The sequence below is a fragment of the Aspergillus novofumigatus genome (assembly GCF_002847465.1).
Source record: "Aspergillus novofumigatus IBT 16806 chromosome Unknown P174scaffold_2, whole genome shotgun sequence".
NCBI lineage: Eukaryota > Fungi > Ascomycota > Eurotiomycetes > Eurotiales > Aspergillaceae > Aspergillus > Aspergillus novofumigatus.
In genome coordinates this window covers 3,214,467-3,238,893 of record NW_020194275.1, presented here as the reverse complement: position 1 = coordinate 3,238,893, position 24,427 = coordinate 3,214,467, and the positions used below count along the sequence as shown (strand labels likewise).

Genomic DNA, 24,427 nt, shown 5'->3' with positions numbered 1-24,427 from the left:
CCAGCTTCTAGTTCTAATCAACTTCCTCGGGAATGACGCCATCGGGTGTTATCCGAGTTTATCGGAGCTCTTCCCTTGGCCTTATCCCCGAGGGTTCAGAGCAGAAGGAGAAAAGGAAATCAAAGATGGAAGATGAGAGGTGAAAATTGAATCCTTGTATCAATAGTTATTATTGGTGGATGTACAAGTTCAAGGGAAGGAATAGGCCGAAGAAGCATAGAAGTAGCTTAGAGGAGCCTACCTTGCACAAGATAACTATATTTTTATATTGACCAAGCAACTAGTGGCATACAGGTTGATTTCCGTCCTGATGAGAGTGAAACTACCAAAAAAACAGTATTAACACACTCGAAAGTAAAGGAGATTCTCCTAGCTGAAAGATGGAGACAGGTATTCAGAAAAGTATGACTCAGACCTACTGTTGTGTTGGCTGTCTCTCCACATCTACTCATTGCCAGCAAACTCTTTGATGCAATCCACATTTCTCCCTTCCACAACTTCTCCATCATCATCAGAATGAACGACCTTATTTACATCGCATTGCTTTTTTCATAGTGCTCATCCCTACCTATATTGATGAGAGTGCTATTGTTTGCCGCCCAATCCTCTGACTAGAGGTAACACAAACGTCGTCAGTTTGCAGGCTCATTTTACAGACTCTACTGAGCAGGACCAACAAAATATCGACATCATACGCTTTGTCTTTCCCTCGTCAAGGATTGGATAACGATCCATTCTTCAATGGTCAATAATCGTCGATGACGGCGCTGGAAGAGGCCGAGTGGTCACCCTGCGCCTGACCTTTTCTGCTCGCGTGGAATGGATGCAGTGTCCATGAACAACTGTCATGTCTGTCAATCCTGTGCAGTAAGTGGCGTTTTCACATCTGCAAGGCTCTCTCCGCAACAGCCCTTCCTGCGCCAGGAGATCATGATTCGTCCGTTCAACAAGAACCTCGACACTAGCGTTGATCCAGATTGGTTGTCTAGTGTGTCTCTGTCCGCCGGCGCAGGGCGTTTACAAACCCACAGCTTGCGATTACCACTAGCCTTCCCGACCATGTATCATCATATTTCGGTGCCTGTTGAGTGTTGACATGTTTGAAGCATCGCCACCCATTCTCACAGTCGGACATCTGTACATGGGAGGTTGATTCGCTGCCTATTAACGCCCAACCCCCGAGTCTGTGCTCTGATAGGGCCGCCAAGATGAAACACGCTGCCCAACTAGGCCCTTTACGATATTTATATATCAAGCTCTCTGGCGCTGGCTCTTTCTGGTTCTCTTTGTTCCCATAGACCCAGGGACGAAAAGTTTTTCTTCATCGTTTTTCTTGTATCATAATCTTGTACACTAGAGCCGACAGCTTCCCGAGGATCTTCCCGGATAACCTTCTGATATTTGTGTTCGCTCACATTTCTAGCCTGGTATCCCATCACGACACATCTCTCTGTTCGATCTCTCCGACGCCTACACAACTCCGAGTGAGTCTGAGAATCGACGGTTATACCATGCAAACCGCCACCAGGGAAGGATATCTAATCAGCCGTGCCACTGCCACAGGATAGCCTTTGCCAGTTCAGCTCCTCTGAGAGAAATTTTTGTCTGTGTTGTCATTCCCCTGGAAGACACCACGCATCTACCTTGGACTCATCGCGGCCGACAATGCCTCGATTTGGGCGCAAGCGGTCCCAATGGCCGCCGCCTCCCTTGGTGGAGGACGAGGCCACCTCACTCTTCCGGGAGCTCCACGGAATGTCCATGCTAGGAGAAAAGCCCGGGGTTGAAGGTGTCTGTACCCGAGGAACCATTGACCAATACCCTGTCATCCTGGATGCGCCTATTTCCGAGTCTGGGGAGACTAAACAGTATGACCTGGATGAGTGCAGCCGCGAAAACAGTTCTTCAGATGATAGCACAGGGCCAGCCACGCCACCTGAAGGATTTGTACAGGATCCACTTCTCCGCGTCGTTGATGATTGCCAGGAATTCCACTTGACGCCTCCGACGGTGCCTGTCCCCTTGCCGGTCAAGGAGAGTAGGCCTCAAACCCAGCCAAGGAAGGAGGAGCGTCAGCCGCCCAGGATGTCCCAGAACACCGGCAGCAGCCGTCAAAGAACGGAGCCGAGCCATACCATTCCCAAATCCCAAAGTGCAGCAGGGAAGACGAACATTGATGTGAGAGCGACCACTCATGTCTCTCCTCACAACTCCGAGCGTGTCTCTGTGCCTGCAAGGAACGGACAGGGCTCCCTTGGGATGCCTGCCGAGAAGACTACTTCTGCCGCGGTCCCAAAACGCTCCGGTAGCGTGAGGGATGGGCGTCGACAATCCCCGGGCGAGTCTCAACAATCGCGCTCATCAGCCGGGCATGTCTCTGATTCGGCTGCAACCAAGGCCCCAATCAATCCTGGAACCGCGCATCAGGAGCCCCCTTCGCAGACAAGAAAGAGAGCTCATGCTGTCCCTCCTATGGTCCCTCCTACGGGATCAGGCTTGGCTGAAAGGTTGGAAGAAAAATTGAGACAGCGACAGAAAGGTCGCGAGGCTGAGATTTCTACTCAACCAAGCGAACTGCCTTTTGCTCGTCCTACGGGCCCCACCGAACCGTCGTCCTCAGAGCCTCCTCGAGCTTGTCGGTGCAATGCACCTCCCGAGTCAGTGTCACGAGCCACTTCTCGCGGAACTCGTTCTAGGGCTTTATCCACCCCAGCGAAGCCGACGCCGGCTGCTCCCCGCTCAGATGAAGTTGATCCGTTTCCTGCCTCACTTCGTACAGCGACGACTGAACCAATGCTTGCTGCTCCTGTATCATCTCAGTCGACAACGAAACGGACAGTATCATTTTATGGCGCGCAGGAGCAGGAGCAAGAGCGCGAGAGATCAAGATCTTCGAGACGGCCGAGTCCTTCCAAAGCAGTGGTTCGCCAATCTTCCCCAGAAGAAGCTAGCCCCTGCCTTCTGCCTTGTCCGCGGTCTGTCCCTATGACCGGGTACCAGGACTGGTATACCATCAAAGGGTTGGAACATCTCGACATCTGCCCTTCGTGCACGAAACAGATGCGCAATTCGCGATTCCAAGATTTGTTCATCCCTGGTTTACCGGTACCACGTGGTCAGATGGTTCGATGCTCGATGAGTGAGCCGTGGACACGACTCGCCTGGATGCAGACCATCAAGAAGCAGTACGAGACTTTGGACATGCTCCAGCAGATTGCCCGGCCACCGCCAGGAAGCAAGCCATGCACTGGGCGCATCATCAGCGATCAGTTCTGGTACCGGATCATCGACTCGGCAACAGGCATGTACCTGCCAAAGTTCAACGTCTGCTCCGCGTGTGTCCGCAACCTGCGCATTCTTATGCCGCAGCACCGCGAAACGTTCACGAGAAGCACCACGATGCAGGAACAGGTCTGTGATTTGGTGGCGGACAGTCCGCGGTTCGTCCAATACGTCGACCTGTTGGACATTGCTGCAAACCGCGCCGAGATCGAACGCTCGCCACTGCCCGACATGACCCAGTTCCTGGCTTATGCTCGCCGCAAGGTCGTGCTACGGGACTGCCGCCGGGATCGACCGGTTCTTGGTACGTGGTACTATATGCCGCAGCTGCCCGAGTTCACGGTGTGTGAGGATTGCTACGACGACGTGGTGTGGCCGCTAGTCAAGGCAAATAAGCCCATCGCGCGGGAATTCTTGACCCGGATGCGGCTCGCGCCAGGGGATGCACCGACTCGATGCCGGGAAGCCAGCTGCCAGCTGTACTCGCCCCGAATCCGGGCCAAGTTCCGCGACGCCGTGCAGCGAAACGATCTGGCGTACCTGAAGCTGATCGCACTGAAGCGCTACGACGTTGAGCAGCACATTCGGGAACGACGAGAGGAGTTGTTGGAGGAGGAGCGCAAGGGTTATGACTGTGACACCGAGCTGCGGAGGACCTTACTCGAGTGGAGAAGATGGGAGTGAGGGTGGAAGAATCATGTTGACAGGCTATCGCTGGCGATCAGCCTTGTGCTTTGCATTATCACAGTGTACGGTAATATGGGTATGGGTATGGGTATTCTATAGACATGTATCAACAACGAAGAGAAAGTATGCAATGCAACGCACCGGACCAAACCTGCCTCTGTAGCCTGTAGCCCCGTAGCCTTAGCCTCACCTCATGACCCATCCGCCTCCCTCACCAACTCACTCAGCGTCACAACCCGATACCCCTTTTCCTCAACTCGGGCAGAACCCTGCTGAGCATCGGCCCCGTCCAACTCCTCCGATCATGACAAATAATCACACTCCCCGGCCGCACCATACTAAGCACGTGCGCCGCATTCACCCATGCATACGGCACCTGCGGATCATGAGGATACACACTCCCCAGCGCAATCTTTAGCCCCATTCCGGCAACCAACCTCCTCATCCTCTCACTAAAAAACCCACTCCCCGGCCGAAACCACCTAACCCGCGGCTCCTCGACCCCAGCGCGCGCATACACCCGACTTATCCTCGCCTGCACCTCCGCAATCTGCGCCGCGAGCACCTCGTCGCTCAGCGCGCGCGACGGCTCATCCCGCATAGCATGGTTCCCCAGCTCGTTTCCCCCGCGCACCAGGTCGGCGAGGACAGCCTCGCGCCCATCCCCGTCGATCTGCGACCCAATCGCGAAGAACGTCGCGGAGGCGCTGTGCGCTTTTAGCGTTGCTGCTATCTCGCGTGTATATTGCGAGGGGGCATCGTCGATGGTCAGCGCAACGAGCTTCTTCTGTGGGGGCAGGGGACGTGGAAGAGGACGTCTGGGTAGCGGTGTTGGAGGTAGCGGATGAGGAGGCTTGGCGGTTTGTAGATCAGGTACAGGGGGAGAGGAGGAGGGCGGTTAGGAGGATGGGGAGGAGCATTACGAAGAGGCGTTTGAGTTTTCGGCGGCGGCGGTAGCAGCTGTAGAGCATGGTGTTGTGTCACTTGTGGGAGGGTGTGAGTTCGATGTTTTGGGGATCCTGGGTGGAGTTGGGAGTTTTTGGGGATGGGATTGTTTCGCCGAGCTGTTGTAGGCGTTCAACGGCCACATGAGTAGGAGTAGGAGTAGTTTTTTAAGATAATTTATTAAATCGTATAAATTATTTATTCAACATTGAGACTGCAAAAAATCAAAGAAAACGTCATGAACTCCAGATTAGATAATAATGGAATAACAAGACTTGGGGAGTATGGAGAAGCTAGTTGACTGCTACTCAGTGCATAGCGAAGCCGATCCAATTAGAATACATTATCTCAGTTATATACAATATCCCAGTCCAGTTCGCATTTCACCCAACCTAACTCCGACCCCTAACAGCCATGAAGATTGAAACGCTAACTATTTATCATGCATGACTACCCCACCAACCCAACTACCTCTCCAGGCCACTTCTTACCCCAGACAATGGCCCTTGGCGGTACTCGCCCACCGATCGGAGCCAGTACGCGAATCTTGCCTTTATCGCGATCTACATCGGCCACGTACAAGAACCCCATGATACTGGCATCGCGAATCTCTGCCGGACTGGCATTCGGCGCGGCGTGTGTAACTGCGAGCAGGGAATTGGCGAGCGTGTTCGGTGCCGGAGGTGGTACTTTTTTCAGGGGTACAGCCGAGCTGCCTGATGCTGCATCCTCGCCTGATGAGCCTCCCAAGCCCGGCACGGAGGTAGCGAACGATGTCTCCTCGGCATGCTTGGTCTCTGGGCCCTCTGCGTCATTGCTTCCTCCAGGAAGGAATGTATCACTGGCGCCAAATTGAGACGGATCGTATTCGTCCTCGTCTTCATCTGAAGAGGCGATTGTGTAGTTGTAAACGGCCAAGGAGACGAAATCGAGCTGTTGGGCATGGGGAGAGAGTGTAACGTTTGTAGTCGAAGACGCAGACATCGAGAGTGCCGCCGACGCCGTAGAAGGAATAGGATTGCCGAAGAAGTATGTTCGAATCTGCGACTCGCGCACTGCCTTCATAAACGCTGCGTCGCGGTCCACGCAGCCGCCAGACTTGGAGAGCTTCACGACGGTGATCCTCTCATCCGACGCCGCAGCAGACGCACTGGACGTCGGCTTGTTGTCGTAGTTCTTCATCATGGTGCTGTAAAGCCGTTCCGAGCCTATGACCAGGATGGTCGTAACTGTACAGGTCAGTCTCATAGACAACGCCGGAAGCACAAAACCAGTAAGCCTTACTTGCAAACTCCGTCACGATGTGGTTGATAATCTCAAGACTACCCGGCTTGCCTGCGCTCAAAATGCCCGGCGTATCAACGATGATGCCTGTCTCGCGTGTATCTTCATCCTCGGCCATCCGGCCCGTCACACTCAGCGCCAGCCGCGACACAATAGGCCGATAAACCGCACCCTCCGCCTCAAGCGGATTCTGCAACGGATAGAAATAAACCAACGGCAGCTTCACAGGCACCGCACTCGGCCCCGACATGGGACTACTCCCCCACCCCTCCTCAACATTCATCATCGTCCGGAACGCCGTCGCGGTCAGCGTCCCAGGGACGCTAAGCATCCCCTCCGCCGGATCCAAATTGACCACAATCGGCTGCCTCCCAACCTTAGTCGCATACGCCGTCAGAATCTTCGCCACGCTCGTCTTCCCCGCATTCTCAGGCCCCAGGATCAGCACCCGCGGTCCATCCTTGCCCGTCGCCTTGGCCTCCTGGCGCATCGTCTCCAGCGCAAAATGCACATTCGCATACTCGACCATCGGCGTCTCCTCGGCCGTATACTCGCTCTGGCAGCCGCCCGCGCCGTACCCACGGGCCCCCTCGCCGTTCAGCCCCGCCGATCCCAGTCCATCTATCGTCGATATCGTATCGCCGGCGCTGACCTCGAGTGTGCATCCGTGCCAGGTGTAGATCGCCGCTTTCGTCCCGGAGAAGGTATACGTCTGCGAGGCAGCAAGCTCCGTGCCGAAAAGCTCTGCGGTGCCGGCCAATAGCTACAGCACGTAAAGTAAACGTTTGTATTAGCCATTGCAATGCGTCGTCGAGGAATGACAGTAAACAAGTCCCTTTCATCACGATTACCTACCTTTACTCGTATCGCTGATCCAAATGCGACCTCAAACCTCCATTCTGAGCCCTTGAACAAGGTAATCTGTGTTGGCGGTGCGGAGACAAACTCCCTCTCCGCTGAGGTATGCGAGAGCTCTAAACCGGGGAGCGACATTGCATCGCTGTACTGCAGAAATAAATAAGCGGGTACTTAGTTTTCACAAACTCGACGCAAATATTTGTCTTTGTTTCAATGTCTGAATGTGAAGCTGAAGGGTCAAGAAGTGGTTGCTGGAGCTCTTGGGAGCTTCATGACTGCAGTGAATGTTTTGAATGTTTGCAGTGCGGATCAATTGGTCCTATTATTACCAGACCTCAATATTTATACACTGATGCGTGAATCAACCAACTATTGCTACCAAAATAAGATATTTCATTTAACACATCCAAGTGCCTGAAAGGAGCATGGCATGCTATCTTTCTATACATGTTCGCACACTACGACTAACCTACAGTGCCTTAGAAGACTGCCCGAGTCAATCATTCATATCATACTGCATGCATTGCTTCTCTAGTGTCCAACAGTGAGGAGGGTCAAGGGGCCTTCAAAGACGAAACGGAGACGGGGGTGCCATAGATCAGGTATCCAGAAACCAAGTGAAAAACAAGGGGAGAGAAACGTAGAAAAGAAGGAATAGAGATGCAAAGCTCCTCGCATTCAATGTCCCAACCAAACACCATTGGCAGAGTAAAGCTGCAGATACCCGCAAGACCTATGGACAGGAATATTTCCCTTTGGCATCGAAAGGGCAATTATTAGAAAAACCGATAGAATATCAATACAGTACATCAAGAATCACTGGGATGAGATATAGAAATGGCAATGGGAAGGGTTTCATTGGAGGAAAAGGCAAGGGAAGGCCAGCAGGGGACTTTCACAGAGGCAGGCATGTGAGGGGGAGGAGATTCAGTAGGAAGGATTAGATGCTTCTCTTCAGTCTGGAGCATCATCAGACAATCCTTCTACCAAGGTAGAGTGCGGTGACGGGTGGGGATGGTGTTGGACAATTTCCGGAACAATTGAACTCGATACAGCATGATTTCATACGGGTAATCATACTCTGCTCCTGGCCCTTGAAGACCAGGGAAGAGGCGGGTGTGGATTTCCTAGAAGAAATAGGGGATGGAAGCCCTGGTGTATATCGTTAGAACAGAATCTGACACCAGTGGGTTTCAAATACTTACGCAAGTGCAAAGACAGCCGTAACACCGACCAAGGCACGGTTCCGCACACGCTCACGCTTCAGCTTCTCTTCCAGGACCTTTGCTCTCTTGGCGCGCAGGGCCGAGGCCGCTCTGGTCTCATCATCCTCCTCATCCTCACTGAGCATGTCGGTCTTGCGCTTTTTGGCGCCCTTTGGTGACGAGGCTTCGTGCCGTTCGCCTTCGGTGGTCTGGACCTTGATCGCATCCTCGACCATTTCCTTGGCCTTGGCGATCATCTTCTCGGTGTCCTCTGCAGAAGGAGCCTCGGGAAGGCTAACAGGCATCTCGACGGAGATCGTCGTCTGGGTGGTTCTAACGTCGTCCACCGTGTCTGAAGTCGTCTTCACGTCAACCTTGACTTTTTCTTCTTCGACCTCATCCTCCTCAGGAATGGCGGCGACCCTCTTCCTGGAAGTCGGCTTGGTTGGGTCCTTTGTGACGGTGACCACTTTCTCTTCGACGTATTCCTCCACACTAGGCTCGACAGTTCCGTTGGCTGATCCAGCATCAGCGTTAGACGCGGTCATGTCCAAAGCGTTCTGAAGACTGGCGCTAGCTGCACTGGCCTCCTCCGCACTCGCCTCCTTGGCTGCGCGAGTCTTCCTCGGTTTGCGAGGGGAGGTGGTGGCTCTCTTACTGGGCGAAGCAGACCGTCCCCTTCTCGTACGCTGCGATGGGGCCGAGAGCTGGGTCGGGGCTTCAATGGGCGGGAGTTCAAACTTCGGAGGAGGTGTAATCTGCTTCTTTGGGGTTTGAGGGATCTCTGTGGGATCCAGCAGAGCGCGAACCCAATCGTACATCTGATAGTCCTTGGCCAACTCCAACGCTAAGGACAATCAGAGAAGTTTCACTTGGTGCTGATGATCTCCAGGCGTGCTTACCTAGTAAGGGGCTGACCCAGATATTGCCGGCGATTTCATCCTCGCTGGTACCCTCCCGAGTCTTCAAGTATTCCCGTTCAGCCTTCTCTTCCTCCAGCTTCGCCCATGGGAAAGCGATCTTGAACATTCCAGTAGCGCTGACATATCCATCCTTGCTTCGTCGCTGATTGAATGAAAGCGATCAGAATCGGTCACTGTGACCATCAACAAAGGGCGAAGCGGTCTCACTCACCATGAGAAAGTAGGTCTCCGGGTGCTGCTGAGGGGCATGCGACGCGAAAATCTCGGAGCCTTTCAGGTCTTTTGGCAGCTTCGCGCGCAGATGGGCATATTCAAAGGGACCCAGATTCTCAGGCTTAGTTGCGTTGGACGTTCCAATCTGCGTAGGCTTGACAGCGAGGTTTGTTTTTCCTAGACGGCGGAGCGCCAGGAGTTCCTCATCTGTTCTCCCTCCGGAAGGAACGGGTTAGCCCTGCGCAATGCTCGTTTCGTACAGCGTCTCCTGGTCGAAGCATCGAGAGCGATTTTGGAGCCGAGGATGCGAAAATAAATGGTGAAGTTTCAACTTACACGAAGGGGATTGGTCCGGGAGGACGAACGGGTTGTTCCTCTTTGGCAGAGATCGCACCATGATGTATGGCTAATATGAGTCTAAATGGTAAATTGAAGGATGTGACTGCGCCTGAGAATTATGAACGTAATTCTACAGATGGTAGATAGATAAACTCTTGCGCGCAGGGAAGGATTGCGAGGAGCGACGCCAAAGCGGCGGCCACGTTGCAGGCGCGTCTGCGGTTGCTCTCCGAACAGGTTCACTCCTGAGGGTATAGACGTCACCACAGAAGGGTGCGCACACAGTATGAAGTGTGACGGCACCACACGCAAATGATTTTATGATTTGATTTTGGGGCGGATGATAAACTCTCGCGCGGGGAGGAGGGTACACAGACAGATCCGCGACGAGCCAGGAGATAAGTTCAATTCGCGATCAAAAATATACCTGAAAGTTGATAAAAGATAAAAAGGCTATGGGCAAAGCAGGGGGGACGCAAAATAAGAAGACTGGCGTTTTGCTGGGCTTGGGCTACTTACGCTGTCCTTACCGTATCGTTGATTCAACAGATTCGCATCACTCTTGGCAACTAGCTATTGGCCAATTAAAATGGGGTGGTAATCACATGAGCTGCCAAAAGCGGAAAGATGGTAGCGGGCTCGGTACATCCCCGGTATTCGATTACGAGTTTGTGACAGGTAGTGGTCTGCCACGGTATTAATGCCTTGCTGCCTCCTAATGAGGAGGAGGGATGGTCCGGTTGTGCCTCTGCTTCGTCTTCCATGGTTGATGCATCCTCGTTCGCGTCATGGTGACCCTATTCCAACTCCCAAGCTGAGGTAGCTCTTCTCGCGTTAAAAGGCTGTTGATGGACTGTCCGATGATTTTCAGCACATCAACGACGCGTTTATCCATTTGATTGAAACAGCCATGCACTCCTCGAGTATCTGTACTAATGGCTAATTGCTAACATCTCTGAAAATATCTACCTCTCGCATGCACCGATGTGTCTCGAGTCTACTCTTTGAGCGACCACCCCTAGTTGAACGCTCAAGTCAAGCGAGTCAACCCAGGCCTTGAAGTCGAGAAGGACCCAGAGGAAAGGCACTTGCTCCCGAGACGAAGCGAAGGAAGCGGTCCACTAAGGCACACCGCTTCATTGTTATTTAAGCCTTTAGGCTTGAGTTCGACAACAACCGGAGTGTCATCGGCGATATATAAGTTAGTTTCGTTGATCAATGTCAGTATCCATTTCTTCCCCTGGCTAGAAGCTGTAGTGTCTTCTAGGTAGTCATTGCAATCCACCATACTGCAAGGTCTATCGAATTGTTCGCATACACAGTCCACGAAGCCAAGATCAGCCCACGCCTTTATCCCAGTCACTTAGTGGGTGCACCTCTCTGCTCCGTAGGCTATGTAGCTTTATTTTGCGCAAGGACCCCACTGCGCCTGCCTGCTATCATTGAACCGCAGTAGCCAGCATGAGAAGTCCCAAGAGGCATATACAGAAGCTGAACGATCATTAGATCACATCTCAATCGACATCACAATGGCACAAAACATGGTTTCAGAGATTATATACCTTACTTGGGTCGTCTCACAAGCCCACCTGTCTATCCCTGAGTGATAATTATGAACTTTCACTAAATTCTAGACCTTGTGCTCACCGCCCTTCTCATGATCTCGAAGCAATTGGTATCTCTGCCTTTCACCCCCACCAGAGCGTATCAGACTAACGAAGCGATCCCCGCCAGTCCTTTGGCCAGAATAATTTGGCCAGAATAACTACTAATCTGAGTCCTCCGTACACTCTCTTGGATCTCTCTCCTGCATTCATCTAAATTTGTATCTCTTTTGCTCAAACCTCTGTCGGATACACCTCCCTCACCAGTTGCATATATATATAGATACCCTCCCGCTCTTATTCGCGGCCCCCTCTCTAGTGCCACCATCCTTGGTTCAGGTACCCCGCCAAAAGAAGCCGTCAACAAACAACAGCTACACTCACAATGACTGAACACGAGGATGATCTCGTTGCCTCGAAGACCGAGGGCTTCAAGATAGGAGAGAAGAAGACAATTGAAGAATACACAAAACTCGGTATGTTGATGCTCTATACACTGCCCTTCCATGGCAGTCTTTCCGGCAATTCTTCCCTCCATTGGGTGTTACCAGTCAACCCCTTACTGCAAGCCCGCCTCTATCTGAAGACTCGAAATGTGCAAGCTGAATACTGATATACCACACCCGGACAGATCAAAACGACGAATCCCTGAACCGCTGGAAAGCCTCCCTTGGCCTCAACACCGGCAACCCGATCGGAGACCCCAACGACCCCAGAAAATGCATCATCAGGTCCCTGTCCCTGGAGGTTGAGGGCCGTCCCGACGTGGTGATTGAGCTGTCCGCGCCCGGCGCCCTCGAGGCGCTCAAGGACAAGCCATTTACCATCAAGGAGGGAGCGACTTTCCGCATCAAGTGCAAGTTCGAGGTGCACCACGAGGTCCTGAGCGGTCTCAAGTATCTGCAGGTCGTGAAGCGCAAGGGAATCAGAGTCAGCAAGGACGAGGAGATGTTGGTGAGTAACCCCGATTTAGGAAGCGTGACTCGCCTTGTGCGTCGTTTAACCTAGTGTCGCAGGGAAGCTATGCCCCCAGCACCACGGACAAGCCAATCTACGAGAAGAAATGTAAGTCATTCACTCCCTGACGTGCATCCAAGGCTTGGAGCTGGTCCTGATTGAATACAGTCAACCCCGAAGAGGCTCCCTCGGGAATGCTCGCCAGAGGACACTACAACGCTGTCTCCAAGTTCGTCGACGACGACAACCAGACCCATCTCCAGTTCGAATGGTCGTTCGACATTGCAAAAGATTGGTAGGCTCCTTTTTGACGGTATCGATTATATAATGTCTCGTCTTTGAATATATATACCATTATCAGCATATTTGAAAAATTTACATGCGTTGGACGAAACGAATCTCCTTTCAAAATCTTCTGGACATCCAACTCTACGACAGGAAATGCGTTTTTGTCAGAACGACAAAAGTCTTACATAGAAATTCAAAGAACCATGAGTGACAATTGATTCTATATTTGGTATATGCCTCATTTGAAACATCTTGTTACATTCTATCCTTGCCATCTCTAAATGCTCTTTCGGGTGCCAGACTCCAAGCTTTGCATCGGGAAGCACTGCATGCAAAAGAAGAAACTAATACAGAAATAAAAGGGTATCACAAAAAGTAATCAATCACCGGGTTCTGGCCGTCCTTGTTCTGTTGCGCTTGTTGTTCTCCGCGGTGGATATCGTTCTCCGGCGCGGCATCGAAGATGTTGAAGTATCTCTCCCCCGTGTCACTTACTTCAAGAACACTGGCGAGATTCCCGCACCGGTAGCAATAGTTGGGCGCACTCCACACCGTACTCAGACGGTCGTCATAGAGAACCTGATACCCTTCCTGGCACAGCTGATGCGCTCGCAAAATATGCGACATGCTATTCACCTCGAGGAATTTCCGAACGACCTGTGCACCGAATGTGTACCCTGCTCCTCTCGGCGATAGCGAGAACTCGTCGCGTTCGGTGTCGGGGTCGGACCAGACCAGATCGGCCATGGGACCCTCGTGAGGGATCTCGCGAAATCGATCAATAATCTTGATCTGGTCTATCGAGTGGATCGAGGGGGAAAGGCCACCGTGCACGCAGAAAATCTGATCGTTGATAACCACGCTCAGGGTGAGAAAGTCAAACATGTCGGTGAAGTAGTGCCACACATTGGCGTTGCCGTATTTCCGCGCGCACTCTGTGTAGAAGCCGTAGGACTGGGTGACACCGCGTGATTCGTGGTTACCACGAATGAGATGAACGCGTTGGGGGTATCGTAGCTTCAGGCAAACGAGAAGGGATATCGTCTCGACGCTGAACAGACCGCGATCGACGTAGTCCCCTACGCAAAGGAATTATCAGCACATGCATCTCCTCAAACCTGAACAACCCGTTGAAACTAACCCAGAAACAGATAATTCGTGTTGGGACAAAACCCCCCGATCTTAAAGATCTCAATCATGTCGAAGAACTGCCCGTGGATATCTCCGACAACAGTGACCGGAGCTCTGATATGCACCACATTGCTCTCCTTCATCAGCAGCTCTTTAGCCTTGGCGCATATTGCTTCAATCACGGTATCTGCCAACAACTCTTTCCTATAGAGCCGCTCGATGCACTCGTCCAGGTCGATGCTAGCTGTCAAACGATAAGCTATTTTGCAGGAGAGAAGAAAGCGAGGCGCACGAGGTCAACGTACCCGGTAACCCTGGCATTGCGGCTGAATTGGCTTTCGAGCGGAGGCCCCCAAGGATCGCTCTCCGAGACAAGTAGTGAGACAGAAAAGAACGATAAGGAAGGGACACGTGCCAAACTTTTCAGATAAGGTTTGAAATAATCACAACCAGTGAGAGAAAGAGGAACAAATGAGAGAGAAGACACTATGAGTGCGGACTCGAAAAGGGGGTCGTCTGAAGTGTTCTTGCAACCGCTGGCATCATGGCCGACAGACCAAGAGAGAGCGTGTGCGGCACTGACTGGATCCGCGATGATGGGGAGTAGGGAGTTCAGTAGGTGATATGGAAGCACTCCTCGTGAATCTCCATCGATCACTTCACTTGGCGTCAATCTAGTTAGCTCCTCGCTGAATAGATCTAGGCACGTATAGCACCGTTACTAATCATCAATCATCCGCGGCTGCTCCAGGCCATCAACCATCAACGCACGGAGTCAATATCCATTCTGCCCCAGTATACCGCCTGCTGCTCCGTCGTATCAAAGCTAAAGGCAGCCCTAAGAGGTATGGTATGTCCCAAGGAAGCTTAGTCCGCCACGTGAGATCCTTGTGCCTTACTGCCTTGCCCTGACTCGGTGCAACCAACAACTGAGGATCAATGCTCACTGCGCACGTAGGCACCATCTAAGAGGTATAATTTATTCTATCCAATCATCTGATTGTATCTCAGAGTGCGATGTCGTGCCATATATACATCTAGGTCATCAATCGAAAATCTGCAAGAGGCTACTCCAAAGCCAATGAATGACATGCCAAATATGGGCAACACACTAGTAGCCGCGTAATCCAGGAGCCCCAGGCTCATCGTGCGACAAAAGCTGTTGGGCTTCCTGCTGATCATCTGAAGCGCTTTCTTCGTCTTCCTCGTCTCCCTCATCTTCTCCATCCTCCTCATCTTCCCCTTCGTCATCATCATCATCCGTCTCTTCTTCGGTCTCTTCTTCCTCAGAGTCCGTCACTTCTTCTCCGGACTCTGTCTCCTCTTCCTCGGACTCAGACTCCTCCTCCAGCCACTGATCGAGGGTTTTAGTCTTTGCCGCGGAAGTACCTGCTCTCGCGTGGCCGTTTTGTTGCCGTTTCATGGCTGCAACACTGCTCTCGTGTTCCATCAGAGCCCTGTCAAGCTTTTCACCTGCCGTCATAGCCGCTCTGTCGGTCAGGTCCGGCTTCGTCTCTGATTCTCGGAGGCTGGGGTCCGGCTCTTGTCCCAGTTCGACCCAGTTGGGAAGATCCTGGTAGCCACTCAGTCCAAAAGGACCAGCGTCTGGCCCCACGATAAGCGTGGATGAGCCGAGAAGTAAATCCCTCCGCGTTTCTGATGGGCTTGGGGCATGTGGAACAGGCTTAGGTGCTAGCAGAATGAGATTTGCTAGCTCGGTGGAAGAGGGGTTGGCCAAGAGAGCTTTTAACATTCGAGCCCGGTCACGAAGGTCGTAGGAGGAGTCGTATCGAGCAAGGAGGAGGATATATCGCCAAAGGAGAGTGATTTGGTCCTCTTTCGGTTCTTCTTTTCGCTGGTCTTCTTCATTGCCCTCGTTGACTTCTGGTTCCTTAGCGGCATCATCCGCCCACTCATTATGTTCCTGGTTTGTTTTGGGTTCCGATACCGATGGTTCCTCTGCATGGTGCTTTGGAGGGTTTCGTAGTAGGTGGTGGAGGTATACCTTGGCACCTAACAAAACAATCTGCTGTTTCACAGGCTCTGGCTCATCGGCGAATTTTTGTACCAAAATTCGCAGAACATCTGGTGCGATATTCCTCTTGGGATCTACTCCCGCGAATTCTCCAACCAGCCATATTATGGTCGCTCTGGCTTCCGGGCTACTGGACGAACCGAGATGCTTCACAAGCTGGATCACTGTGCGTTCATGAGAAGCCGGGTCTTGTTGAATCAGATGCCTAATCACGGTCAAAGACTCTGATACTAGAGTCTCATCAAGGCTCGTGATCTGACGGAGCAGAACAACCAAGCAATATTTCGCAGTGCTGGGTCATTCTGCGCGCAACGCCCAAGGGCGCGAACGCTCTCACGGACAAAGTCTTCATCCGCACCATTTGAGAAATGTCCCAGCTCGTTAATGATCACGCCCTTGATATGCGAACCACAGTGTGGGAAAAGAATTGTAAGGACTTCGAGCTTCAGGCGCCATATGTGAGGCGGATCCGAAGCATGCACGAAGAAGTGAGATACGTACTTGGTGAAAAACTTTGGGTGTTTCAAGGAGACGACAACAATGTTATAAAGTGCAATGTGTTGTATATCCTGGGGGCTTCGAAGGAGAGCAACCAAAGGACCGACAGCAGCAGCAAGATACTCGGGTGGCGCAAGATATAGGAAGCAACGGACAACGCTGACGATAACGGCGGAATTGCGGCTATGTAAAAGCAACCTGCAAGACCGGAATAGAAGCTCCAAATCGGGGTCTATCACAGGCACCTCGTATTCCTCGCCATCACCCTGAGTTTCACCACCTTGTTCGTCGTCGTAGAATCCTCTGGAAACTGCGCTCTTCATCTTCTGAGTCTTCCGGGGAAAGCATTTTCGCGCGTAAAACGTCAAAAGACGCAAAGTCGCAAGCTGGCCCCATTCATCCATATCCACAAGCTTCTTGACCAAGCTCCGATAGTGCTTATGGATGAGATCAATCCGATCGGGACAAATCTCGAGAAATGCGGCCACAGCGGGCCCAGCAACAAAGTACTGAGTGTCGCCTAGTAGAGTAGACAAATAGCCGACCAGCTGGGGTAGCGTATTTGGATCAAGGCGATAACATTTTGGTATGGCCAATGCGGCAGCTTTACGAACATGAGGGCTCATGTCACCACAACCTCGTTTGATGGCAAGGGAGACAATCTGGCTGATGACCGGCACCCTGATCCCAGACATTGTACGTAAAGCCATTGCTCGCACTTGAGGGTTTTGATCCGTAAGTGATTTTTGGATCGTGTTGATTGACAAAAGCGCAAGGTCTGGCTCCGTCTCTGCATGATGAACCAGGTATATGTAGACCAGTTTCTTCACTTCGATATTCGTGTTTGCGACGTTCTTGACGACATACGAGAAGAAAGGAAGGGAAGGCTCGGACGAATACATCAACTAGTAGAGTCACGCAGAGAGACACATAGTCAGCCCAAGTAACAGCTCGATTGGATTGACCAATACGTACAGCGATCACCTTTCGCATGCCATCCAGGACCTCACGGTCATTGCGACTCTCCAGGAGCTTCTTAATTTGAGAAGCACTGTGGTTGCGAGACACCAAGCCAGTACTCGACCCTCTCGTTAAACTGGCCGACTGAGCTGCCTCCATGGTTAGTTCTCGAGCTGTTCCAGACCATGATCAGTAATGGAGGGCGGAAGATAACGTCGGCGAGAATGTTACCTGTTTCCAGCATTGAGGAAATCCTCGAGATCGTCTCCATGTTGTAGATATCAAAATCCGCAGAGCCCTCGCGGGCGCACGCGGAAGGATCAATTTAAGATTTCGATTCGTGAAGCTTGTGGATGGAGGGGAGGGAGAAGGTTTCATGAAGCTCAGCGGGAGAAGTGCGGGTGACTGGGCTATCAACACCTTAGGCCCGCGGATGATGCAAGCGAGAACGGTACAGCTGCTCCCCGCCATCCAATATTATCTACATTCCATCTCTATCGGAAAGGCCACACGATTGAAACGAAGAGCTATAAGAAAACATGCGTGGATAGGACTTGTTACTCAATGGACTAGGAGATTCTTGACAATGTTTGACTTAGTACTTGTGACTACTTGGTTACTTTGTGCGTCGCGATGAAGACAAGTCGTCGCATATATTTCTGTGATCGAGCGACTGATTTCCTGCAACATCTTCTCACCAATGTTGCCGATACGACTGTGCTAGTCATATGCTCAACGAGAGAAACCTTTCTAGAACAACTCTACGATGATGTCTCGAGTCATGCTCAAGACACAGCCACGAAACACGCGCTACTTACAAAATCTCTCGGGATGCTCTCCAGATCAAGCCGGATCCAACTTGCTTTCTGCCCGACACTGGAGCATTTCCGGGCCTTTATCTCCGTGTTATCCTCTCCCACTCGCTTAGGGGAGACATCGACCAGTGACAGTCACAATAGTAAGCGGCCTCTGATGGCCGTGCTGAATCCTATAGCACTACATGTCTCAAGTTCGGAGTTTTCTGCCCAGGGATTATCCCGGACTCTCGCAACCGCAGTGGAAGTGTGCAGCAAAGAAGCCATGGACTTGGTTCTTTGTGAATGTGGCGGTGCCCCGGAATTTGTCGACATCGAGTGCGGTGAGGCTTTGTGGTATGTAGAAGTACCGTTCCTCAATGGCGCTACTCGAAGGGCGGAAGGAGAAGGTATCTGGAGTGGTCGGAGCGTGCCTGTGAGACGAATCGTACAGCGATGGTTCGACTTCGATGACAGCAATCGCACGATCGCAGAACCTCTGGATATCTAGACAACCGAAAAATACAACGACCATATAAACGAGCTGAAAAAACAAAACTCCAATAAGAACGTATGGACCTTGATCCCAAAGCATAAGCCTCAACCCACCGGGTATCCTAGAACCAAGCCTTAACTCCTGTACCATAAACCCCCGACCTTGCGATTCAAAGACACTTCTCCATTTCGGTAATGTACAGCTTGATATGCGATTCCAGCTTCAAGTATTCCTCATGGGCACTTTGGATCTCGTTTTCAATATTTTCCTTGAGGTCGGCCATCTAGACGACCATTAGCATAAGAAAGCCGCATGCTGTCAGGCACAGAGACTTACCTTCTTCTCGGTTTGCTCAATCCTAATTCGTCGTCTCTCCATGTCACGCTGCTTCTCTGCTCGCTCTTCACGAAGCTTCTTCTGGACATCGCGAAGCTCATCCATCCGGGCTTGAGCTATCTCTGCCTTTTCTTGGGCATTCTTTCGCAGGGCTTCAATCCTCTCGTTCCACCGCGCGAGCTGCCGCTGCAGCAGTTTCTCGGTCTGCTCCACTTCTCTGACGTTGTTCCCCCTCTCAGAAATCGCTTCTTTGTTCCTCGACGCTCGCGATTCTTCCTCTTCCTCCTTTTGTAGTTCAACAGATATATCTTCAAGTAGCTTGATGCAAGCCTGAACGTCATTTCCAACGACGGTAAATGTGTCAGAAGAGGTCTGCAGTGCTCTTGCTCTTTTCTCCATGGCATCGATTTGAGCCTTCTCTCGAAGCAGGTTCTCAGACAGCTCGGTCAAGGCAGACTGTAGCGACACTGGACTCTGCATCGCATAGGGTCGGAGCTTTTCGACTTCCTGTCTGGTGCGCACGCTTCTCTCTGTCTTCTCTTCCAATTGTGCCTGTCGTCGAGCTTTATCTGCCTTGACACGCTCAAGGGTCTCGGCAACCCTTTCCTGATTTCGTCGCAATTCCAAAAGTCGCGCTTTTAGCTCGTCGTTTCTTCTGGCCTTTTCCTTAACCTGTGCTTCGTTGGCTTTCAGACTCCGGCGCATTTCTTCAAGGCGTTGCTCCATCTCTTGATTCTCCGTAAACAGCGTATCGATGCGCGCCTTTGTCTTCTCTGTCTTATTGAAATGCTCATCAATGACTTGGGTCTGCGACTCCCGGAATCTGACGAAGTTAATGAGATAGGAGAATATTTTGATCAGTCGATCATGCGTAGGTTTGGTCAGATCAGTGAAAGCGAAGTCGTTGACACCACACTATTTGAAGGATAAGAAAATAGGTTAGTCTCCCTGTCTTTTGCGGCCATACACGCATTCGACATACCTCCAGCATCAGCCTGCGTAGACTGATGAAGAAACCCATGAGATTGCGCGTCTCTAATGGGACAATGTCGGGATAGTCACCACATATATCTTCTGCTGCGGCGCGCATTGCCGGCTCTACCGTCTCCTTGGTCGTATTCATGAGAAGTTCTGCGAACCATTCGAACACCATCTGGATCTGCTGAGGATTCGGCTTGATCAAGTCGGCAGCGGTGAAAGGGATCCCGATATCGTTGATGCAACCTGCGATTTCCTTATCAGGCTATAGCACAGTCAGCATCTTGTATGACCGACGTAAGACTGGTCTATCCTAACCAGGCGCATCAACGCATCATTTTCATCTTCTTTCTTGCGACCCCGGTTGTGATGTTGCTGGGTGCCATGAAACTGTTGGCTCATTCGATGATTATATGCCATTCTGTCATAAATGCCGTTAAAAATTTAGACACTCGAGCAAGCAAATTGAAATGGACGAAAGAGACGATGCTGCGAGTTGCTTGCCTGTCGGGCCTTAATGTTGTGATGACTGTTTACTGCAACGCACTCACATGGCAACCAGAAGCGGACTAGGGCCGGTTGTGAGGGGCATATTATGCAAACACTGCAAACACCCACTCCCGCGTCTCTTTCGATGACTCTTTCCAGCTCAGCGGACTGTAGATTTCGTCTAAGACGCGCGCAAGTCGAAGACAGCTCTGTTTTGTGCCGGATAACTATAAATCGGCTGCCAGTAAAGGAGGGCGCTATGGCGACCAGCACATCAACCATGTCAGACCCGTCGAAACCGTTCGAGTAAGCATTTTTCACAAGAGTCGAGATATATTCCAATAATTGACCTGGCCGGCAGCATTGTCGCGACATACAATGAATTATTACGCTCCGATCCAGACCTGACCATGCCCATCGCCGCTATTGAGGCTTTGGTTCTACTGCTCACTCACTCACCCTCGTCCACGATATCAGAGACTCTCGATCTGCTGGAGAAATCCACTGCACACTTGAAGAAGTCGATCCCTAACCCTATCGGTCTTTCGGCCGGAACCGATCTGTTTCAGAGATATCTGATTACGACTCTACAAAGGCCTGGACAGCTGGGACCGGCGGGAGACTTCAATGCGATCAGGGCGCATCTATTGTCCAACGGTCGGTTATTCATTCGGCGAGCAAAGGAAAGTCGAGACAAGATTGCTGCGTTCGGTAGAGGTTTTATTCGGGACGGATGTACGGTTCTTACAAACGGCGGATCGAGAGTCGTCGCTTCTTTGTTGCAGAAGGCAGCCGACGAGAAGGGCGGGCCCTCTGCTGTCCGTTTCCGAGTCATCTACGTCCTTTCGTCGGCCAATGGCGATGTCGAGAACACTCGTGCCGAGCCAGAGGGTATGGAGACAGTACGCACGCTCAGGGCGAAGGGTGTACCTGTGGCCACAATTTCTGAGTCGGCAGTGGCATACTCTCTTGGCAAAGCCGACATGGTGATTGTAGGTGCCGAAGGTGTGGTCGAGAACGGGGGAATTGTCTCGCGGATGGGAACATATCAGATTGGTCTTCTTGCAAAGGCAATGGGAAAGCCCTTCTATGTGGTTGCTGAGAGCCACAAGTTTGTCCGGTCTTACCCTCTTGGGCAGTATGACCTTCCTATCGAGCAACATGTTATCAACTTCAAGACGGAAGAAGATATCGCAGATGAATCCAAGCAACAGTCGGCCGAATCACAGAAGACAACAGAAGTTGAGTCTCTGGAGGCGAGTCCGGGCTCGAAAGGCGGAGGCCGTTCTGATGTGGTCGACTTCACACCGCCGCATCTGATTTCCGCCTTGATCACGGATAGCGGCGTGTTAACGCCGAGCGCGGTCAGCGAAGAACTGATCAAGATATGGTTTTGATTTTGTTTCGTTCTATTACCCATCTTGGAAATGATGATCGTTAGAGGCGCGAGGCGTTTATGCGGCTGGGACGAAAAGTATTTGCAGCGTACAAATCTTCTCAATAGAACTCAACTGATCCGCTAGAAAGACCACAAAATTATTCTGCGCTGTTATTGGCATGTCCCCTGGACGTTGATCCGCGGTAATCTGGCCTGTATGCAATCATCGGAGTATGTGACCCCTATGTTGCCTGCATGGATCAATCCGTGAAGGTCGACCGACTACGGCGCAAGGCGTAATCCCTAGTAATCTGTGCACCATACCGTAGGGCTCAGGACCTTCTACGCCTATACAACGCAGCTGGCTATGATTGAGAGACCGGACTATGAAGAGCGATTATAACAAAAAGCCATGGATGGAATTTTTGCAAAGTTCTCTTAGGTTCCGAAACATGAGACCTCATACCAGCCATAGTCATAATCCATCGAAACAGGCTCAGAGATCTCCATTTGTCCTAAAACCAAAGATGGCAGCCCTACGGCACAACCATCATCAGGGCCATCAAATTCTTTCGTAAGCTCATATAATCATCAAGTCGTATATACATAATCTCATCAACGAGTGTCGATCGAGTTCGGAGTCACAACATCCTCTATCACAGGTTCTCATCGGAGTGCTGTAGAGGTAGATACTCCCCGACGCCCTTAGGATTTTTCTTCCATCTCACTTTGAATGACCGGCAGTGGCATGGTGCCAAGGGTATGTCGCCTCGCATTTGCTCGGTTGGATGGCGAAGACGACTAAAGAGGCTGTATTGATAACCTGGGTTGAACGAGCGGTGCCAGAATGGCCGACGTGTACTCTTATTCAATATAACTCGTGCGGCTCGGCCCGAATCAACCCACAATGCGGTTGAGCTGTGTTGTCCGTACTTGAAGCGCTTGTAGCGAGGCAAAGGCATAGAGAAGGAGGTAGCCGAACGCTACGAATAGCCACAGGAAAGCCATGGATCAATATAGGTTATGCAGGGTCAGACTGGAAATCAATGATAAGGCTTGTACATCGATGTTAGGAGTCGGATCAGACATGGGTGGAACGGGGGTTGTCTTCACTTATATGCGAGTCACGTACAACTTTTCCCGACTCGATCTCACTAGGAATCGAGACCCAAGGGACCAGTAGGTAGTACAAGCTGCGAATGTTTTCCCTCGGAACGAAAAGGAGACCCCTGCAGGATTTCGGAGTTGAATAACCAGGTGGGGTTATCGGGTCTTTGAGACTCGTGAGAGCAATGACGCCTGGATAGCTCTTGTGGCTTACCTTCTAGGTAGAGGAGAGTATACATCCACTCCCGCTACGGTACCAACTGTGGACGGTACTTACAGAGTCGACTTTGGCGAATAGGAAAGATAAAGTTGACTAGGGTTATTCAGGCGCAAGGCAGATGATACAGTCGAGAAAGTAAGAGGTATTTGGATCAATGATCTGCCGCATAGTGGCGCATATGTGTGGTAGACATCTCAGCCTGAGCGAGTGAATTCTTACAGTCAAGCCTTCCTTTGATGTGTCCTATCTGTCTCGAAGTCGAAGCTATGCTTGATCCCATTGAGCGGTGTAAGTAGACGTCTACAAGAGTGATGCGGTGAAGTAGGAGTAAGTTGATTGGAAGCAAACGCCATCATGGATGAATACTTCCCCTTGACTCGTCCATCGTGTGTCATTGACTGGCTTTTGAACTAGGTCACACTACTGATTGATTTTGCCTACTCAACCCATATCAGATCGGGCTCATGCAGATAGTCAATCGCATTGATTGGTGGGGCTTTTGCCACCCAATCTGGCATTTGTATCGTCCACCTACCCTAAGTATTGCCGTGAGTAACCATCCTGGCAGATTGTCGAAGCTTAAGGCTTTGCGCTGTTCAGAGCGCAGAGTTCTGAAGACCTTGAGCCAATCTCAACATTTTACTCAATCCTGAGCGTCTCCTGACACCCAAGCCTCGATGAGTGTCACTTGATTGTCAGAGCCAGCGATGATCTATCCTTCTAGAAAGTAGAAACTGTGACAGAGGGTCTATTGCCCCGCTTAGTGGAGCGAGCATGTGCCCATCAGAGGCCTTTGTCGTGCTAGGGTGAAGCATTTTCAGTCTCTTATTGGTTGTGGTATGGATCTTGTCCCTCCATCACCCTCCACACACTCGCGAGTCGCGACTCACAAGACTCCGATGTCCCGACTCGACATGATGGGGTTGCTTCGTCGTCGGAAGCTATGATCGAAACGTTCAGAATTTGAAGTTGGATTCGAGGATCCTATTCTCAGCAGATTTTAGCTTACACTTGGAGCCTCGAGCTCTTAGTGATAGAATCATCCTCATCGACTCACTAGGGCAGGGCCTCGGTGTGGTAAACATCTGTAACGAGAGTTTGAATGAAATCACTTAATTTGAGGATCCTACTGGTGCTTAGCTTTCTGAATATCATCCGCGGACGCGTCCTTTGCAGACGCTTGTCTTAACTGTCCGCATTATAAGGTATTGTCCAGTGACGCCTCGTTCTGTTATCTCAAGAGAACAAAAATAATCTCAACAGAGCTCACGCAGCTACAGACAAGCTCCGTCAGTCTGCAAGATCTCAAGCCAACGGTTTCAAGGATACTGAAGTCCGACCGTTCGCTCGGTGTACATCCTACGGAGCAGCACCTTGTCACCTACCCTTGACCGCACGTCCACTAAGTGCAGCCGAGCTT

The 24,427-nt window shown here is 51.3% G+C and overlaps 11 protein-coding genes across 11 annotated transcripts; 4 read left to right on the top strand and 7 right to left on the bottom strand.

Moving 5' to 3' along the window:
* Window positions 1-1,665: 1,665 nt before the first annotated feature.
* Window positions 1,666-3,966, top strand: P174DRAFT_418393 (uncharacterized protein; the record flags this gene model as incomplete). The annotated part of the gene is made up of 1 exon (XM_024824689.1): window positions 1,666-3,966. One exon carries the CDS (start codon window positions 1,666-1,668, stop codon window positions 3,964-3,966), a length of 2,301 nt encoding a protein of 766 aa, XP_024686020.1.
* P174DRAFT_439204 (chitin deacetylase CDA4) lies at window positions 3,830-5,059 on the bottom strand (the record flags this gene model as incomplete). Its single annotated transcript, XM_024826737.1, has 4 exons — window positions 3,830-4,214; window positions 4,238-4,753; window positions 4,774-4,822; window positions 4,893-5,059. 4 exons carry the CDS (start codon window positions 5,057-5,059, stop codon window positions 4,161-4,163), a joined length of 786 nt encoding a protein of 261 aa, XP_024686019.1. The 3' UTR covers window positions 3,830-4,160.
* Window positions 5,060-5,270: 211 nt separating this feature from the next.
* Window positions 5,271-7,301, bottom strand: P174DRAFT_385293 (cleavage polyadenylation factor subunit CLP1). Its single transcript, XM_024823245.1, has 3 exons — window positions 7,054-7,301; window positions 6,199-6,961; window positions 5,271-6,143 (listed from the first exon to the last, which is right to left on the bottom strand). Exons 1-3 carry the CDS (start codon window positions 7,189-7,191, stop codon window positions 5,365-5,367), a joined length of 1,680 nt encoding a protein of 559 aa, XP_024686018.1. The 5' UTR covers window positions 7,192-7,301; the 3' UTR covers window positions 5,271-5,364.
* An 882-nt stretch (window positions 7,302-8,183) lies between these two features.
* Window positions 8,184-9,794, bottom strand: P174DRAFT_418390 (KilA-N domain-containing protein; the record flags this gene model as incomplete). Its single annotated transcript, XM_024824688.1, has 5 exons — window positions 8,184-8,208; window positions 8,262-9,108; window positions 9,164-9,326; window positions 9,396-9,613; window positions 9,734-9,794. 5 exons carry the CDS (start codon window positions 9,792-9,794, stop codon window positions 8,184-8,186), a joined length of 1,314 nt encoding a protein of 437 aa, XP_024686017.1.
* Window positions 9,795-11,725: 1,931 nt separating this feature from the next.
* P174DRAFT_364299 (rho GDP-dissociation inhibitor) lies at window positions 11,726-12,596 on the top strand (the record flags this gene model as incomplete). The annotated part of the gene is made up of 4 exons (XM_024821977.1): window positions 11,726-11,816; window positions 11,972-12,294; window positions 12,357-12,405; window positions 12,466-12,596. The coding sequence occupies 4 exons, from the start codon at window positions 11,726-11,728 to the stop codon at window positions 12,594-12,596; spliced, it is 594 nt and encodes a 197-aa protein (XP_024686016.1).
* A 198-nt stretch (window positions 12,597-12,794) lies between these two features.
* Window positions 12,795-14,447, bottom strand: P174DRAFT_385284 (serine/threonine-protein phosphatase). The gene is made up of 3 exons (XM_024823244.1): window positions 14,022-14,447; window positions 13,727-13,960; window positions 12,795-13,664 (listed from the first exon to the last, which is right to left on the bottom strand). Exons 1-3 carry the CDS (start codon window positions 14,035-14,037, stop codon window positions 12,952-12,954), a joined length of 963 nt encoding a protein of 320 aa, XP_024686015.1. The 5' UTR covers window positions 14,038-14,447; the 3' UTR covers window positions 12,795-12,951.
* A 237-nt stretch (window positions 14,448-14,684) lies between these two features.
* On the bottom strand, window positions 14,685-17,569 carry P174DRAFT_439197 (AP-3 complex subunit beta). The gene is made up of 4 exons (XM_024826736.1): window positions 17,441-17,569; window positions 17,225-17,382; window positions 16,025-17,154; window positions 14,685-15,998 (listed from the first exon to the last, which is right to left on the bottom strand). The coding sequence occupies exons 1-4, from the start codon at window positions 17,478-17,480 to the stop codon at window positions 14,828-14,830; spliced, it is 2,499 nt and encodes an 832-aa protein (XP_024686014.1). The 5' UTR covers window positions 17,481-17,569; the 3' UTR covers window positions 14,685-14,827.
* Window positions 17,570-17,842: 273 nt separating this feature from the next.
* On the top strand, window positions 17,843-18,514 carry P174DRAFT_428858 (uncharacterized protein; the record flags this gene model as incomplete). Its single annotated transcript, XM_024825538.1, has 1 exon — window positions 17,843-18,514. One exon carries the CDS (start codon window positions 17,843-17,845, stop codon window positions 18,512-18,514), a length of 672 nt encoding a protein of 223 aa, XP_024686013.1.
* A 154-nt stretch (window positions 18,515-18,668) lies between these two features.
* nuf2 (kinetochore-associated Ndc80 complex subunit NUF2) lies at window positions 18,669-20,233 on the bottom strand (the record flags this gene model as incomplete). Its single annotated transcript, XM_024821996.1, has 4 exons — window positions 18,669-18,782; window positions 18,836-19,750; window positions 19,818-20,078; window positions 20,132-20,233. The coding sequence occupies 4 exons, from the start codon at window positions 20,231-20,233 to the stop codon at window positions 18,669-18,671; spliced, it is 1,392 nt and encodes a 463-aa protein (XP_024686012.1).
* A 328-nt stretch (window positions 20,234-20,561) lies between these two features.
* On the top strand, window positions 20,562-21,699 carry P174DRAFT_458076 (translation initiation factor eIF2B subunit alpha; the record flags this gene model as incomplete). Its single annotated transcript, XM_024829618.1, has 2 exons — window positions 20,562-20,608; window positions 20,664-21,699. 2 exons carry the CDS (start codon window positions 20,562-20,564, stop codon window positions 21,697-21,699), a joined length of 1,083 nt encoding a protein of 360 aa, XP_024686011.1.
* Window positions 21,700-22,297: 598 nt separating this feature from the next.
* Window positions 22,298-23,248, bottom strand: P174DRAFT_109932 (uncharacterized protein). The gene is made up of 3 exons (XM_024821013.1): window positions 23,002-23,248; window positions 22,813-22,952; window positions 22,298-22,663 (listed from the first exon to the last, which is right to left on the bottom strand). Exons 1-3 carry the CDS (start codon window positions 23,024-23,026, stop codon window positions 22,337-22,339), a joined length of 492 nt encoding a protein of 163 aa, XP_024686010.1. The 5' UTR covers window positions 23,027-23,248; the 3' UTR covers window positions 22,298-22,336.
* Between the last annotated feature and the right edge of the window lie 1,179 nt (window positions 23,249-24,427).